The 19,027-nt window shown below is 43.1% G+C and overlaps 1 protein-coding gene across 2 annotated transcripts in view; it reads left to right on the plus strand.

Annotated features, from left to right (window-relative positions):
- The window catches only part of KCNMB4 (potassium calcium-activated channel subfamily M regulatory beta subunit 4), a 64,489-nt gene that overhangs the window by 11,568 nt on the left and 33,894 nt on the right, over positions 1 to 19,027 (plus strand). The window contains exons 2-3 of one of the 2 annotated variants that reach the window (XR_011997979.1): positions 8,964 to 12,340; positions 13,644 to 13,771. Coding sequence is in view for 1 of the 2 variants with exons in the window: in XM_026001721.2 (XP_025857506.1) it covers positions 13,644 to 13,771 (128 nt within the window). In the remaining variant the exon portion in view is untranslated. The remainder of the gene's footprint in view (positions 1 to 8,963; positions 12,341 to 13,643; positions 13,772 to 19,027) is intronic. The other variant, XM_026001721.2, reaches the window with a different exon arrangement.

Genomic DNA, 19,027 nt, shown 5'->3' on the forward strand with positions numbered 1-19,027 from the left:
AAATATAGGATAATTACATTATCTCAATCTATGCAGAAAAAAACATTTCACAAAATCCTCTTAGTCTTAAAAAAAAATCAATAAACTAGGAATAACAGAGAACTTCCTCAACCTGGTAGAGAGCAACTATGAGTAGCTAACATATTTAATGGTGAAAGGCTGAAAGCTTTCCCCTTAAGATCAGAAATAAGATGAGGATGTCTGCTTTTGCCACTCCTGTTTGATGGTGGAAGTTCTACCCAAGACAATTAGGCAAGAAATAAAAAGACAGCTGAATTGGAAAAGAAGAGATAAAACTATGTAAGTCCCATGATCTTGCATAAAGAAACTCCTAAAAGATCTACCAAAAGCAAAACAAACAAAAAACCCATCTATTAGACATAATAAATTAAGCAAGATTACAGAATCCAAGGTCAATATACAAAAATCAATTATATTTTTATATACTAACAATGAACAGTCTAAAAATGAAATTAAAAACACAATTCTATTTACAACATTATCAAAATAAAAAAACACTTAGGAATATATTTCATAGGAGTATTTTTAACAAAAGAGTTAAAAGACTTGTACCCTGAAAACTACAAAACACTCTCAAGAGAAATTAAAGAAGGCCTGTTGTTTGTGAATTGGGAAACTTAATATCGTAAAGATGGCACACTTCCCAAATTGGTCTACAGATCCATTATAGTCTGCATCAAAAATGCAGCTGGATTTTTGTTTGCAGAAAATGATCCTAAAATTCATATGGAAATTTAAGAAACATTAAGGATAGCCAAATGATCTTGAAAAAAGAGGACAGTGGTGGAAGACTCACACTTTAGAATTTTAAAACTTACTGGAAAGCTACAATAATAGCTCTGTGGTACTGGCATAAAGATACACATACCAATCTACAGAATAGAATTGAGAATCCAGAATAAATGAGTTCATTTATGGGCGAATGGTTTTTGGCAGTTCTGTCAAGAGCATTCAACAGGTAAAGAACCGTCTTTTTAACCAATGGTCCTGAAACAATTTGTTGCAAAGGGACGAAGTTGGACTCCCACCTCATACCATATGCCAAAATTAATGTAAAATGGAGCAGAAACCTAAATGTAAGAACTTAAACTATCAAGCTCTCAGAGAAAAACATAAGTGTGAATCTTTATGCCTTTGAATTAGGCACAGTTTCTTAAATTGACTTGAAAAGCACAAGCAACCAAAGGAAAAATTGATGATTATCCTTAAACACAATTAAAAACTTGTGTTTCAGAGGACACCGTCAAAAAAGTGAAAAGACAACCAGGGAGTGAGGAAAAATATTTGCAAATCATGTATCTGATTAAGATTGAATATCCAGAATAAATGGAGAACTTCTACAGCTCAACACAACAATTAAAAAGGCTTAAGATAAGCCAACTTAAAGATAGGCAAAAGATGTGAATAGATATTTTTCCAAAGAAGGTATACACATAGACAATAAGCACATAAAAATGTGTTCATATATGTACAGGGTGTCTTCTTGGGGTGATAAAAAGTACTCAAACTTTTATGGCAGTGATTGCATGCTTCTGTGAATCTACAAAGAAAACATTGAATTGTACATTGTATTTTTTTACATTTTTTTCAATTGCACATTTTATTATTTTTTAAAATTTTATTTATTTGAGAGTGAGCAAGAAAGAGTATGAGTAGGGGAGAGGGGCAGTGGAAGAGGGAGAAGCAGACTCCTCACTGAGCAGGGAGCCTGACACAGGGCCCCATCCCAGGACCCTGGGGTCATGACCTGAGCTGAAGGCAGACTCTTAACCGACTGAGCCACCAGGCGCCCCTGAAGTGTACATTTTAAGTGGGTGAATGAAATGGTATGTGATTTATGTTTCAATAAAGCTTTTATCAGAAAAGTTGAAAGATTTGCTTTGCAAATTTTGACATTTTGAATATCTCATAAAGAGATATCTTACTCAGTAATGATGTTAAAACTTCCCTATTATTTGGAAAAACACACATTTAAAAATACTAAATTTAATACTAAATTTATTCCCAAATTCTATTTGGAAAATAAAATTTTAGTTTTAATTTTCTAAACATGACACCAAGGGTAGAAACCATAATATGATTTGTTTAATGACATAAAGCATTAAAATTTAAAGAAAAATGATAAATTTGGAATAATATTTACACAATGGTAGAGAAATGATTCAAAACTCAGTATGTAAAGAGCTCTTAGCAATAAATAGCCGTCTTTTCAGTAGAACACTAGGCTTGATGATTAATTTTATGTGCCAACTTGACTGGGCTAACAAATGCCCAGAGGATCAGTAAAATATCATTTCTAGGTGCACCAGTCAGGGTGTTTTTGGAAGAGGTATTTGAATCGTTAGTCTCAGTAAAGTCACCAATGCAGGTGGATGTCATCCGATCCGATCTGTTGAGGTCTTAAGTAGAACAAAAAAGGAGAGAAAGGGCGGACTTGCTCTCTGCTTGAGCTGGAACGTGACATTGGTGCTCCTGTGACCAAAGGCCCTCAAACCTGAACTGAATTACACCACCTGCTTCCCTGGGTCTCTGTCTTGTGAGCAGCAGGTTGTGGGACTTCTCAGTTAACCTTGGGCGAGCCAGTTCCTCATAATAAATCTCTTACATGTCCACCTGTATACTCTTGGTTCTGTTTTTCTGGAGAACTCTTGATAAATACATAAGGCCAGGGCATGAACAGGCAGGCAGGTCAGTGAAGAATCACAGCTAGGCAGACACGGAAAATATGTGTGGTCTCACTAGTATTCCAAGAAACTCCAACTGATAATGTTTCCAGGTTGATTCTATGAAAACAATTTTTTTTTTTTTTTTTTTTTTTTGCTATGTTAAAGACTTAAACATCAGCAAGAAAATGACCAAAATGGGGAGATGTCATGGATGGTCAGGTGCAGAAAAGAAATACACATAGTTTTTTAAATACAGAAAAAAAATATTACCTCTAATTAAGAATGCAAATTGGGGGCACCTGGTGACTCAGTCAGCTAAGCACCTGCCTTTGGCTCAGGTCCTGGTCCCGGGGTCCCGGGGTCCCGGGGTCCAGTTGGAAGGGCATTGCACTCTGCCCCTCCCTGACCTTGTGCTCTCTTGCGCATGTGGTCTCTCTCAAATAAAAATCTTCAAAAATGAAAATTAAAACAAGAAGTCTCATATTTCACCGGTCATGAAATTTAATTATACCAGATTTATTTTTTAAATTTCTTTTAATGATATGAGGGTAGGGACTCTTGTAAACTAGCAAAAGTGCAGTTGATAATACAATCTCTTTGGAACACAAAAGTCATAACTTTTGAATGTATACATATTTTTATTTTTCCTGTTCTCAAATATGTATGTAGAGATGCTTGTAAAAGGAAGTCTGTTGCTCCTTTGGAACTGTAAAACACTGGAAATCCCTTTAATGCTTTTCAGTAGAGGACGAGTCAATAATTCTTACACGTCCATATAGCAGAATTGAAAAAAGAACGGCGGGATCCCTGGGTGGCTCAGCGGTTTGGCACCTGCCTTCACCCAGGGCATGATCCTGGAGTCCCCAGGATCAAGTCCCACTTCGGGCTCCCTGCATGGAGCCTGCTTCTCCCTCTGCCTGTGTCTCTGCCTCTCTGTGTCTCTCATGAATACATAATTAAAAAAAAAAAAAAGAAAGAAAAAAGAATGAGATCCCTCTATGCAGGTATGAGAGAACCAAGATATATTGTTAAAGTGAAAGAAAAAGAGCAAGACAGAGAAGCGTGTACTCACGTTCATGTCAAAATAACATGTAGAAAATATCTGGAAAAATGTACAACTGTTAAGCATGTTTGCCTGGGGGTTTTACCTTGTGTATCTATTATGCTTGGTTTAATACATTTTTAAAAAGATTTTATTTATTAGAGAGAGAGGAGGTGCATACAAGCGGAGGGGAGGTGCTGAGGAGAGGGAGAAGCAGACTCCCCCCCTGAGCAGAGAGCCCAGTGCAGGGCTCGATCCCAGGACCCTGGGATCACAACCTGAGCCAAAGGCAAACACTTACCTGACCGAGCCACCCAGGTGCCCCAGGATTTACCTTTGTTACACCATCCCATTCTACCCCATTTTCCTGCCCTTCATCCTTTAAATATGGTCCTATGATAATTTTTGGCTAAACTAACATTGAACATTATGTAAATTATTGCTCATTTCTGTAGCTGTTTATTTTCCTTGAGCTGATAGTCATCCCCTGTTCTAGTTTCTTTCCTCTGCACCTTTCTCTCTTCCAAAATTTCCCCACCAAAGCATAAAGCCACTTTGTACACTGTTTTTCAAATAGGTAATCATAACAGGTCACAGCTCCACTTTTCTCTATTTAAAGAAATCTCCTGGGATGGCCTTTCCGGATTCCTTCAGCCTGCTGCTGTTCCGAACTGAACGGTTACACCTAGCTCTGCTGTGTCCCTCCCATGTTGAGCACTCTGTTTCCTGGACCCAGTGCCTTCCTATTTCTTGGTTTATACCTCTGTTTCGGTGGAGCGCATCCTCAAGTAGCTTCCTGAGAAAGGACACATGGGAAATACAACTTTGACATTTTATCTTTTAGTCAGAGTTCTGTTTCTGAGAAGCTATAGCACAGTCTCATCCCTTCAATCAAAATGTGATTTTGCTGGGCAGTGTCCTTAAGTCCTTGTAGGTTTGTACCTTCAACATCTCTCCTTGTAAGAGAGACAACAATCGGAAGTTCTGTTCAAAGTTATGCTCACGGAGATCAGATTTTTTTTTTTTTTTAAGTCCACCCAAACTGGTCAGGGGCTTTGAGCACCCACTAGCGCACTGCAGAGTACTCCTGGGGTTGTGTATATCCTAGTAGTAGAAAAACAGGCCTGGATTAACAACCATTTATAAGACAGGCTGGAAAAGATGATAGTATAGGAAGGTGCGCTGGGAGTGTGAGTCATTTGCTTATAAAACTCACTTCATGGGGCACCTGGGGACTCCATCGGTTGGGCATCTGCCTTCAGCTCAGGTCATGATCTGAGCCTCATGATGGGCATGCTCCTCAGCAGGGAGTCTGTTTTGCCCTCTCTGTCTGCCCCTTCCCCACTGATGTTCTCTTTCTCTGTCTCTCAAATAAATAACTTAAAAAAAAAAAAAAAGAATAGAAACTTCTTTCTCAGCATGAGCTGCTTCAGGCCTGTAAACGACACCCTTCTGTGTTAGGGGGTTGAAAAGCCCAGTGTACAGTGGGTAGCATGGTAACTTGATGTTCCATGTTTACACTTTTTAAAAAAGATTTTATTTACTTATTCATGAGAGACACACAGAGGCAGAGACACAGGCAGAGGGAGAAGAGGGAGAAGCAGCTCCTCCCTGTGAGGAGCTGATGTGGGACTCGATCCCGGGACCCCGGGGTCACGACCTGAGCCAAAGGCAGACGCTCAACCGCTGAGCCACCCAGGTGCCCCACTGTCTGCATCTCACTGTGGAAGGGCTATTCAGAAATCCCGTGGACCACTAGACTCCCAGGAGCACCCCCGAGGCGGCCGTCCCCGAGTTTCCCACTCACTGGCTCACCTGAGCTCTGCCAGCGAATCTAGGGCACTGTGTACTCCGCGCATCCAGGTGCAATAATCAGCCTGTCGCCAAGGTCCCTGCGGAGTCGAGCACAGCAGCCAGAGCGGAGGTCGTGCTGAGTAAGACAGCCCTGGACACCCCCCCCACCCCCTGCCCCAGCCAGGTGAAGGCAGCTGGCTCTCATGCTCCTTGTCCACAAGGACGGAGAGAATAGCATTTGCCAGGTGAGTCACCTTAGAATAGGTCCCAGGGGTAACTTCTTGGCTCCCATCAATAGACCCCCCCTGAATCGGCCGCCCGGACTCCTTGAGCAGTACAGCCTTTCTCCAGGACTTGCCTGTCCCCTTCGGGAGCCACACAGGCAGCTAAAGGAGCGCAGGCCAGGAATCCCCACTCCTGTAATCCCTGGGGCTTCCTAGGGCGGCAGTGCTCGCCCTTTGGCTTACTCTTTGGGGAAAAAGTGGGTGGTCTCCGAGTCGCCCACCCAAATAGCTCCTATCTCTGAGTAGGGGGCTCCAAGCAGGACCTGGGCACTAATGTTAGGTATGGGGATCGCATGTGACTTTCAGGATCTGTAGGAACAGGTACAGGGACTCTGGGCCCATCGTGATCCCAACTTGGGCCCAAACTCCATTTTCTCCTGCTGCCACAAGCCCCCCCCCCCGTTGTGAGCACAGTTGTACTCAGCGTCCCCGGGGAGGACAGGACCAGTGCCCATTACTACTCTAAATGTATTGGTGCAGCCATCTTTGGGAAAATCCTGCCTCAAGTAGGGAACATCCAGCATTTGTCACCACCATTTCTCAATCCTGATCCTGGGGGACTTAGCATGCACAGCTTGTTGGCCTTCTTCATGCAGAAATGATGGTCGTAATATTAAATACACACACACATTGAGATTTGTGTACTTTACGGTATATGATACAGGACACAGATAGTGCCATCGATGAGGCACCTCTGAATGCATGCACGAACACTTGAGAAACGTTCATTTTAGTGATTTTAGTGTTCTGTGTGGTCATGAGAACTGGCTAACTCCTCAAAGACGTTGAACCATGATCATATGCCATGGGACCAGCTTTTCCATGTACTGTCATAAATAATAACTATCGAGCTTTGTTCCAGATTAAAACTTCTTGCTTTGGTTTGACTTTTTCTATTTAGATTCGATCTCTCTTTTCAGTAAAGACGCTGTATTTTTATCTTCTGGCTTTAAAGCCAAGTCAACTGTTTTGTCTTGAAAGTGGAACGTCATTTGTTTGAAACTTTTCTTAGTTTTAATAGAATCACCAACCTGATTCTGCTTGAATGCAGAAGCTACATGAGTATTACTAAATTAGAGAATGCCGATAGTGTCAACACATGACAATAAATTCTAACTAAAAGAGCATTGGTGGGTGGGTGGAAATACTCTGCAGAAGGTAGCGAGCAATTTCTCATTGAAGCATTTGAGGAGAGAGGAACAGTTCTTCAGTGAGTAGTAGTTCAGATAATTGGGCATTTTTCACACCCTCCCTCCTGCCCCCTATCCTCCAAGCACATTAGATGACTCAGTCTTTATGGAACATTTATACACAAAGTCATTGCACATTTCTTCTTCTTGGAATGTCACCTTCCCAAGCCATTCTCTGAGAAGCAAACTCCCGTTCAAACTAAAAGGCGCACATCAAAATCATCTCGGATGTGAAGCCTCTCCCCTACCCCCCCAAAGCCAAAATCCTCACTTCCTCTTCTGTAATTGCAAAGCACTTTGTCGGTAAGCTACTACTTCCACACTGCATGCTCCTGGGAAGGGAGGGGAGACACGAGTAAAGGGTGGGTAATATTTTGTCTTTGGACTCTGTCCAGCACTCAGCAGTCAAGAATGGTTTGTTGCATAGCTGGTAAGTTGGAAAAAAGTTGTCGTTCCAAGGGAAGGGAGAGCTGTTAAAAACAGATTCTGGGTCTTACCGAATCAGACTCTCAGGAGGGTGGATCTTTTTGATGCACGATCCATCCAAGTGGTCCATGGAACAGACTTTGATGAACACAGGTCTAGGCTGGGCACCACATGGTAGCTGCCCAGCCTGTTCTCTCCGAAGAGCTTATTTTAGCTTCTCCTGTTCTTAGTTAGCCTTGCTTTTTATGTTTTCTAAGCCATTTGTTTGAACTTCAAGTTCTTCCACAAGATTATTTTCATTTGGCTTTCAGATGCAGGTACACATTCTGGAACCACCTGTCCTAGAATTTAATTTTTATTTTTTAGCTGACATATAATTTCATATGTGTTTGTTAACCTACATTCACAAGGTGTGTACACCATTATTGGAGTTGAGGCATGGGATGCCTGGGTGGTTCAGTGGTTGAGCCTCTGCCCTCGGCTCAGGTCGTGATCCTGGGGTCCTGGGATCGAGTCCCACATTGGGCTCCCTATGGGGAGCCTGCTTCTCCCTCTGCCTGTGTGTCTGCCTCTGTGTGTCTCTTGAATACATATATAAAATCCTTAAAAAAAAAATGGAGTTCAGGCATATAAAACATTATGGTGTTTATAAATGGGTCAGTTGGTTTTTATTTCATAATTATATGTTTATATTGTCAAAAATGTCATGAAAGTTATGAATCATAGCTGACACAAATAACAGGATTTCAGAAAATGAGGGATCATAGTATTAAAAAACAGTTAGACCTATGTTCCAACTGATAATGTTTTAATAATTCATTTTGTTGTTTTTTTTTTTATTTTAAAGTAATCTCTCCACCCAGTGTGGGGCTCAAACTTACCACCCCAAGATCAAGAGTCTCATGCTCTATGGACTGAACTGGCCAGGCACCCCAAGAATTCATTTCCTAACCAAGTTTACTTTGGAAAGTATTTAATCAGCTAAACCTATTCTAGTATTATGTCTTTCAATACCATACTCCTTAACCAAGTGAAGTCGATAAACTAGCGGGGGGGGGGGGGGGGGGGGGAGACCAGTTTTTCCACTTGTTTCTTAGATAATGCCTAACATAGAACTCATTTCTCTGATGTTTCAATGGACCACGTGTTTTGTGCAATTGTTTTTTTAATGACTCAGTAAAGGAGTCTGCCCACATGATTGAAATGCAATCCTCAAGACACAAAAGAACACACTCAAGAGGATACTATTAAAACATAAATCCACTGTGATAGGCTGAAAAGAAGCTATTATAAATCTTGATAAACCCTAAAATAAGTTAATGGAAAAATAGGTCATAATAAGTACATAACCAAATATCCCACATCAAATGATAATGTCTTCCCTTAAAAAACTCACTGAAGTCTTAGCCCACTCAATTCTGTCAACGTGGTCGGTGAATGCAAAAGTCAAAAAAAATCTTTTTTTACTAAATGTAGAAAAAAAAGCATTAAGCATTAAATATATTTTTAACACAGTCCTCTTACTCTTGGTTTTTTACAGAAAGTGATTTCGTGCATGTTTAGGCGGCAAGTGCTACAGACAACAGCGAAGGTTATTTGGGTGATAATGATATTAGAAATTGGGAAATGCTGCTTTTGCCAAAGAAAGACCAAAAAAGGTCAGAACTGTATGAAGTTTCTCCAAGGGGAGCACTCACTGTCCTCTGACCAAAGACGTCGTGTCTAATAATTCCCCTAAGTGCAATTATATCCATGGCACCAAAACCCAACCCCGGAGCCAAAGTAAGACAGGAGGGGACAGACTTACAGTGCATTTTTGGGAGAGTGTGCGGGGAACCGAAGCGCCAGCAGCCGTGTCAGCCCTCAGGCCGGAGGCCTGCTCCAATCCCATTCCCAAGGAATCCTCACACGGGTCCTGGGTCCTGGAAGTGAGGGAGGCAAAAGTCAGGGCACTGCCCTCACCCCCCAGCGGGAGCTCCAAAGAGGGTAGAGTGGGAAGCCCTAAAGATAGAGACATGGGGCCACGGATAAGAACACGTTGCAGTCGGAGCCCCAACTTCTCCACTTGCTATGTTTAACAGAGGGAAAGTCTTCTTAAACCTCTGCCGCTCAGTCTCCTCATCTGTCAAACATGGGTGACCACCAGTTACTTACTGGGATTAAGTGGGATTTGGATTAATGAGACGCTTCATGTGAAATCAACAACTGTCAGCCATGACGACAGTAGTGCTGCCCATACGGTGCCCACGTCATCTTGCTTGCCACCCCGGGGCACACGATCCTGGTGGAGCCCCCATCCTGGAGGAGCTTCCATCCTGGGGGAGCCCCTATTCTGGTGGAGCCCCAGTCCTGGTGGAGCTTCCTTCCTGGTGGAGCCCCGATCCTGGTGGAGCCCCCGTCCTGGTGGAACTTTGATCCTGGTGGAGCCCCAATCCTGGTGGAACTTCAATCCTGGTGGAGCCCTGGTCTTGGTGGAGCCCCCGTCCTGGTGGAGCTGTCATAGTGCCTGGAAACCCATCAGGTTTGAACAGCCTCAAGAGGAAAGTTGTGTCTGAATTTCCAAAATTTTTTTTTCAGAACACTGCTGTGAACTAGTATTTATTTCAAAATGCTTATCAGTCCACCCTGGTCTGCCAGAACTGAGAAGGACTCTAGAGAGAATCCGAGTTAGGCTACTCAGAACTTTTGGAGATGAACTAATTGGAGAACCGAGATATAAGAAAAAGAACAATAATGATTTTTTAAGAATGCAAGATTTAGCCTTTAAAAGAATTTCCTTCCTAGGCATGGGAGCAGTGAAAGTTCCTAGAGTAGCACAAGCTCATTATGTAATCCAGGATACTCTTGGAAAGAATGTGGCCTGGGAAAAAAATACCTGAATATTGATCACAGGCTATTTTCCCTAATATAAATAATATAAAAAATATTCCCTTAATTAGTTTCCCTAATATTAAAAAAAAAGACTGCGTCTAAAAATTCATCCACACTACCTCAAAGTGATGAAGTTTTGGACAATGGGTGAGGTTTGGTGGAGTGAGTCCGGAGCTGACAACCAAGAAGGAATTCTTGAGATGTCTTTGGTGCAAGATGGTGGTTTTTCTGAAAGCACAGGGGCAGCACCCATGGGCAGGAAGAGCGGAGGGTCTGGGAGGGTGGCTGAGTACACACCTGCAGACTTGGGGGAGGGAAGGGAAGGAGGTTTCAGCAGGTTTTCACTTGCAATGGAGGACCTAGGAAATGCTGAAGGCCATTGGCAAGTTAAAGGTTGTTTTCCCTCTAGCAAGACCTTGGGAACTTGCTGAGGAATGCCACACAGATCCCACCCTTGGGGGGGGGGGGTCGTTTGTGGGATATCCCCTGTGCTTTGTCCTCAGCCGGCCCTCTGTTCCCCATCAGAAGTATCCTAAAGGTGAGGAACATTTACTTTTTTCCCACGTGAAACCACAACAGATATTAATACAAACTCCATTCGCTCAGTGAAAGTTTTTATCTGACCTTTTTCAGAAACACGTGGGTGTGCCTCTGCTATCGAAATCCCGGAGTTGTCATTTGTTGGGAGATCGTTCTTTTAAACCCATTTCCCCCTGTGGGGAGGAAAACACTAAATAGCAAAGAATTCAAACTGAGTTAAATTGCAAAATTTAAAAATCTGCTGCAATTCCACTTGGTTGCTTGTTCTTATTCCCTAAAATGTGTAGTGTATGTCTTGTGTCAAGTGTGTGGAGTGTAGCCATTGCAAAAAAGGCTCTGATGGATTTTGAAGCATTCAAAGAACACAATCGGGTGGTACCCTCTCATTTTACAAACTGACAGCAGTAAATAAAGAAAAATGTTTTAATAGAAGGAAACATCCAGCACATTATAGGGCATAAATAATAAAGAAGTCAGGGGTCCTCTATGAACACTAAGCTAATGCAAATTACAGATCCCCAAGAACGGACCTACGGCCCTTGTGCTTTTTGGGGGCTGGAACGGGGGTTAGTCAGGCTGCCTAGCCACTTCCCCAGTGGGCAGCATCTCTTCTGGGAAAAATACTGCAGTGTTTGTAGTCCTGCCTTCTGCTGGGTCCCTTCTTGGTGTACCTCCAAGAAGAGAATCATAGAAATGTAGAGCTAGAAATTATTCTGGAGAGTTTACAGATTAGAAAAAATGAAATCCAGAAAAAGGAAGTAATTTACTCCAGCCCCAAACACCCAACAAGTAGTAGGGCCGGAGCCGTATCTCACAGCCTCTATAGCTTCTAAACCCAACTGTTGCTTTGGAAGATCTTAGAATTCAGGATTTCCCAGAAATTTTTGGCTTTATATATACTGTTCTTAATAGAACATTAATATATGTGCAAAGAGTAAATATCCACTGATCCCATCATTAAAATAAAATTTGCATTGGATGTTGTGAATTTGTTACATGATAGAGAATAACCGAATTTACTAACATTTAAAATATTTGTGTTAAGAAAAATACCAACCACTGTGACAATAGCTTCATCCCTCTTGAATAAAAAATGTATAGAAGTTTGTTAATATTAACTCTACGAACATTTTTGAAATTTCTCTACTGCCAAGCATCGTGTCCTAAGTGTGAAGATGCAGAAAAAAATAAAACAGAAAAGAGCCCTGTTCCAGCTTGCCAGTGAATTGAGGAGGCTGCTGTACAACAGACTAGCTGGGGTGACCCTGGGATTACAGCTGTGGCTGCTCGTGGTGTGATGCCTGCAGCAGGACCAATGAAGGCGGACTCAACTGTGGAGTAGGAAGGAGGAGACCCCCAGACAGAGCCACGTCTTGAAAAACGGCCAGTGAAAGAGCAGAGAGCAGCAGGGACCAGCCAGGAGGTGTGATCGCATGAGACAGATCTGGGGACCGTGTGCTTCCAACCGACTGTGTCCCAGGCAGAGGGCAGAGCCTGAAGAGGATTGTACGTCGCACTAAAACATTTGTGTTTGACTGGAAAACAGTGAGACAGTGTTGCCAACTTACCTGCTCTAAAATAATACGGACCCAATTATACAATGAAGCTAATGGTTACCACCCCCCCTCCCACCCCCACCACATACACACTCCTTACCATTGGAAACTTTAGTACAACAGCTGGGAGTCAAATGTGATAAAATCTCCAGCACCCAGTCATAGGGCTGATGGAAATCTCAGTTTCCCCATCTATAAAAGGGAGATCATTTTAGGGTTGTTGTAAGAAGCACATGGTTAGAGCCCGTTAAGCCTTTATTGCCATGTCTGGCATCTTGTAAACATCCAGAAACAGTAAACCGGCACCATATTTATTGTGATCATCATCAGTAATAAAAACCTGAGTTGGAGGGGCATCTGACTCTTGACCTTAGGGTCATGAGTTCGAGCCTCATGTTGGGTAAGGAGATTACTTAAAAAAATAAATAAATAAAATCTTAAAAAAAGAAAAACATAAAAAAACCAAACCTGAATCAGAGAAAATGGATTAGAATGCTAAGACTTAATTTTAACATCCAGAGTTAAGAATAATTTTCCCAAATCTGCTGATTCTGTATTGCTCAGAGTAATTGGGTCCCTTCAGAGAGAACTACTTTGTTAGAGGCAGAGCTAGGAAAAGGCACCGGTTAGCAAAATACATTGATTATGTACTCGTGAGGAACTTTTCTGCTGATTTTAGTATCCAAGAGGATGTAAGAAAAGAAAACTTGGGTTTCAGCGGTTGAGAGCAGGATCTGAGGAGAGTTGAGTGCTTAATTTGGTACTTAAAGGTAGAAGAGGAAAATATCGAGATCTGGAGATAGCAACTGGGAATAAAAATTAGCTTGCTCTTCTTTCTCTTTTCTTTTCTTCCTTTTCCTCTCTCTCTCCTTCCTTCCTTTCTTCCTTCCTTCCTCTTCCCTCTGTTGACTGGCAGGCCCACAAAAAAAGAGTATATTATGCTTTTAATTTGCTATTAGATTGTAACTAATTGCTTATAATCTATCCTCATACTGTAATAACTAACGGTTATTTTTTGCTGCATTTTTATTAGACTGTTTTCTGTAATTTTCCCAAATTGGAAATTTGAAATATATTGAAATATAAACCAAATTTCAATTTGGTTGTATGTACTTAAAGATTAAGTAGGTCAGAATTAGATTTACTATGTGCACACTGCCATCTCTCTAAAAAAAAAAAAAAAAAAAAAGGAAAGACTATATTTCAATATTCTGTAGAATAATAGGTTTATTTTTTGTGTTCTGTTTTGCTAGTGCTCCTATATTCCTCCCTGTAAGAGAGAAAATCAGAAGAACTTGGAAAATGTCATGAATTGGCAACAGTACTGGAAAGATGAGATTGGTTCCCAGCCATTTACTTGCTATTTTAATCAATTTCAAAGGTAAGCCAGTATTCACATGTGCATATGAAAGTTGTTTGTAGCCTTGGAGGTTTATTACAAATTAAGTCATAGATTGTGCTCACTTGACAAAATATCTGACATGAGCATAGTCTCAACTCTGTCTTCGCGTGGAGTTAGGGCTGCCACTTACCCTACAGGGTGGGAGGCAAGTGAAGAATATGCAGGACCAAAACAGAGAACTGTATGGTGGCTCTTCCCTCTGGATACGTGACGAGAAAGTGCTTTCATTAGATGTTTCATTAGGAACATTAGATGCTAATGTGTTCCCTGGCAGTTACAGATCGATGCGCGTAAACTGAACAACATGTGGCTTTGTGAGCATCTCAGACTGCATCGATTCTTTCCGTTCCTTTTCCTCTCTGTTCCAACAAAGTATCAAGAACACGAGTTCCCACCATTAAAACTTCCTTGATGTAGAAAGAACTCCAGTTAAGCCACATATCCACGGCTCATCAGACTAGAACTGCAGTACCTGCCCTGACTAATCATCCTCATTTATCCATTAAACATCTATTGACTGTTCACAGCCCCTTGCCCTACTCTCCACTTAGATGTTCCAGTTACAGATTAGAAAGTCCCTCATAGTGACCATCTACTCACTTCCCTTGTCCAAAGAACTGTAATTACTTTTTAAAAAAAAATTTTTTTAAGATTTTATTTATTTATTCATGAAAGACACAGAGAGAGAGGGGCAGAGACACAGGCAGAGGGAGAGGTAGGCTCCACACAGGGAGCCCAATGCAGGACTCAATCCCAGGACCCTGGGATTATGCCCTGGGCCAAAGGCAGATGCCTAACCACTGAGCCACCCAGGCGCCCCCAAAGAACTGTAATTCCTAATTCACATTTCTCCTTTATGCACTGTAACTTATATTTGCCGTTATGCTGATGTTACCTCCATGATTACTCACTCCTCTCTCCCTTGTCTTAATTCAGATCGATGTGATTTTTCAGCTCTATTAACACAACAGTCTTCCAACCAGTCCTCCTACGTCCAACCTGCCCCCACACCAAGCCCATTGTTCACGCTGCTGCCAAGGTGATCTTTCTAAAACATGATTTCAGTCAGGTTACTCCTCATGGTTTTCAGAGTAAAATCTGAACACCTTGGCATGGCCTATCCATCAGGTGCCTATTATTGTGTAACAAACCACCCTAAATCTGGTGGCTTACTACAATAATGATTTATGATTTATAATTCTGTGGGTTGGCTGGGAAGTCTACGTGCAGTAAGATGATGGCTGGAATAGCTGTGTGGGCCAAGATGGCCTCTCATGCTCAGCACCTAGTACTAGTGTGGCCAAAGTGCCTCCATGCTTGTCCACCAGCCTCTCGTCCTTCAGTAGGCTGCACCGCCTTCCTGAGAATATGGTAGCCTCAGGGCGGCACTTCAAGAGAGCCGGGCCTTGGCTTTGGAACTTACATAACATCATTTTTGATACATTCTGTTGGTCAAAGCAAGTCAGAAAACCAGCCAGATTTATGGGGTGTGAAAATCGACTCTGCTTCTTAGAAGAAGCTGCACAGGTTCTGTGGCCATATTTAACCTACCACAGCATACAAGGCTCGAGTTCTTGCCCCAGACTGACACCTTTCCAGCCTCCTCTTTATGCTCATACTCTTCAGAGTATGGGCAGTAGTATGGCAGTAGCCACTTTGAACCATGTGTAGTTCCATTAAGATCTTTTATGTTTATATCCATGCTTACTTGCTTCTCCTGCTTCTGGACTGCCTGCCCTAAGGAAGGCTCTTCACAGATATCCCTTATCCCCTTTTCTGGGCTGTTTTCCTTGATCTCCAAGTTTGGGTTAGTTGTATATCAGGATGCCACCTGTTGCATGTAAACAGAAAACTGACTCAAAGTATCATAAGGAGTCAGGAAATTCATTATTGCATACATTAAGAAATGTACAAATAGACCAACATTAGGGTTGTTTGATGCAGTAACCTAACAGTGTCATCCAGAAGCCAGGTCCTTTCTGGATCTCAGTTCTGCTTCCAATCTGCTCAGGGTTACAGTACAGTTGCTGCAGTTCCAGATGTCACAGCCACACACAGCAACGTCCAAAGGTAAAGATCTCTGAGGGCGCCTGGGTGGCTCAAGTCGGTTAAGCGTCTACCTTCAGCTTAGGCCATGATCTCAGGGTCCTGGGATCGAGCTCTGTGTCAGGCTCCCTGCTCATCAGGGAAGCTGCCTCTCCCTTGTCCCCTACCCCCGTTCGTGCTTTCCCACGCTCAAATAAGTAAATAAATAGATAAATAAGTAAATAGATAAATAAAATCTCTTTAAAAAGAAAAAAACTATCTTTCTTGGTATGGTTTTCTTGGAACTAGGAAACCTTGTCTCAGCTTCCCATAACTGACCTCCCCTTAGATTCCCCTGATTTGAATGAGTTCTTTTGCCTACACCTAAACCAGTCATGAGAAAGAATAATCAGAATTTACCTCTGAGTTGGGGATAAGGCAATATCTTCTAAGTTGGATGGAGAAAGGGTGCATGCCTGAGTAGATGGGAATGAAGGGGCCGAGGTGTTGCGGAACAGTCAAAAGTACATCTTCCATGTTCTTTGTACAGCTCTATCCCAGAGGTTTGCAACCCTCACTTCACATAACTGTGCCAGAAGAGCTTTAAAAAATAAATGCACCACAGACCAATTAAATTAGAACCTGATGGTTGAACCTAGGCATTAACATTTTTAAAAAATGACTTTAGAAGTTCTAATATACTACTAGATTGAGAACCACTGCTTCGCATTATGCTCTCACTTATCACTCTGTGCTGGAATAATTTGTACACCCACCATCCTCACAAGACTGTGTAGGAGTTAATGGTGTGGGACCTCTCTTCTTTGGCTTTGTATCCCTGGGACTTAGCACAATGCCTGCTTCTTAGTCAGTAAAAGTTTGGTGAATGAATGAATGGATGATGTGCTGGATTAATAAGGAGAGTTCTTTGCTTCCAAGGAATTAAAATTTATTGGGAGAAACAGGTGCTTGTGCAAATAGAAATATGGCTTCATCAGCTAGAGGTAAAAGGGGGGAAGACCTTGAAGACGAGATCGCTGCAATAAAGAAACCGAGGCTTGACAATGTAAGGTACATCAGGTGTATGGGTTATATAAATAAGGAGTGGTGAATTTGTAAGGTGGAGAGATTGTTTGAGGTTCGATTTCTAAAGATCACAAATGCCATATTAAGGAGATTGCCTGCCATACAGGCAATGACAGTTTGTGATGTGACAAGTTTTGTTTTTAACCAAAGACTGATTTGAGTGGATCTCTGATTTAGAAAGTAACCGGCTTAGGGCACCTGGGTGGCTCAGTTGGTTGAGCATCCAGCTCTAGATTTCAGCTGGGGTCATGATCTCAAGGTGGTAGGATCAGTCCCACATTGGGCTCTGCACTGAGCTTGGAGCCTGCTTGGGATTCTTTCTCCCTCTCCATCTGCCCCTACCACCACCACCCGCCCCCCCCCAAATAGGTAAATAAATCTAAAAAAAAAAAAAAAGAAAGAAAGTAACCAGTTTGAGTGCTGAATGTGTTTTGGAGAACAATGCAGAGTGCTCTAGCTAAGTGATGGGAGGGAAAGTGAGGAGAGTACTGAGTGGGGAAAAAAAAATAACCATTTTGAGTGGCTTCCATTTGCCAACCGTTGTAACATTGTGTTATGTGAGTAACATTGTGTTTCGCTCACCAAATTTCTTTTTATATTTTTCTCACCAAGTTTCTTAGAGTAGTTCTAAGTACCAGCTCCATTTAACATAGGAAGAAACTGAATCTCAAATAAGTTAAATAATGTACACAGCTATTCAACAAAAACAAAAACAAAAAAATCCAGTTAGTCTGATTTCCAAAGCTCCTTCTATTGTCTGCTGGTCCTCATGAAGCTTTTGGGGGACCCAGATGATCAGTAGAAGTAGAAGTGGTCACTGAGGAGTAGGTCAGGAAGATGTGTGAGAGTTACGATCAACAGAACTTAATGACAATATAAGTGCCAAGGAGCAGAAAAGGGTCACATTCGCCCGGGGTTGAGAAAGGACAGCCCAGTTGCTACCGTGCTGAATTTGAGGGACTCACAAGATACCCTGAAAATGCTTAAAAAGAATTAGAAACGCAGATTTTTTTTTTTTTTTTTTTTTTACTTATTTATTTAGAGGGGGAGAAGTAGTAGGAGGGGCAGAGAGAGAGAGAGAGAGAGAGAGAATCCCAAGCAGACTCCCTGCTGAGCATATAGCTCGATGCGGGGCTCTCAGTGTCACGGCCCTGAAATCACTACCTGAGCCAAAATCAAGAGTCAGGCGCCCAACCAACCGAGCCACCCAGGTGCCCCTAGAAATGCAGACTTTCAGTTCAAGTGCGGGAGGTCAGCGCCAGTGCTAGGCCGGCATGGGAGTCCCTGGGACACAGGCTCCAGGGGAGCCAGAGCGGGAGCACAGACCTGGGACTCAGAGGGGCAACGTTGGCAGAGTCTTGGGATCATCCACACCCAGGGTGCAGGCAGGGGGACGCTGGAAGGGGTCAAAGGAGCAGTGTCTTGGCAGGGCGGTGCTTTGGGGAGAAAGGGCTAATCAGAAAGGGACCACTGAGGAGTCACTGGTTTTGGCAATCGGAAGTCAGCAGCCGACTTTGTGCAGACAGTGTAGGCGCTGCACTTAGAGCAATCCGGTTAGGAAGCACTTTCTGGTTGCCTGACGGGTGGATGTAAAAGCTTCAATAAGGGCAGGCGACTGTTTCAGCGGGTTTACTGTGTCTGGAAAAGGAGTCTGGCGGGGTGGGGGTGACTCCAGGGAGGCGGAAATGGATGGACGCAGGGGACATGAGCTCTGGCGAGGGAGGGAGCAGCTCCCTGGCCGCACACAGGTAAGAAACGAGACCACGTGGACACACCCTGAAGAAAATGGGCCGCGAGGAAATAGAGGAGTCGTGGTCTTGTTTCTGGGGGGGCGGAGCCTGGTGGCAGGGAACAGGCCCCAGAGGTCTGGGCGGTTTGACTCAAGCCCGCCACTGAACCGGACGAGCCACCCCTGGGGCCTTGTTTGGGACGAGGGCGAGCAGGCCCTGCAGCCGGGGGCAGGCCAGGGGCAGACCGGGGGGCAGGCCGGGGAAGGCCGGAGGCAGACCAGGGGCAGGCAGGGGGCAGGCCCGGGGGACAGACTGGGGACAGACTAGGGGCAGGCAGGGGGGACAGGCTAGGGGCAGGCAGGGGGGACAGACCGGGGGCAGGCCAGGGGCAGGC

This window comes from Vulpes vulpes, chromosome 16 (assembly GCF_048418805.1).
Source record: "Vulpes vulpes isolate BD-2025 chromosome 16, VulVul3, whole genome shotgun sequence".
In the NCBI taxonomy this organism is placed as follows: domain Eukaryota; kingdom Metazoa; phylum Chordata; class Mammalia; order Carnivora; family Canidae; genus Vulpes; species Vulpes vulpes.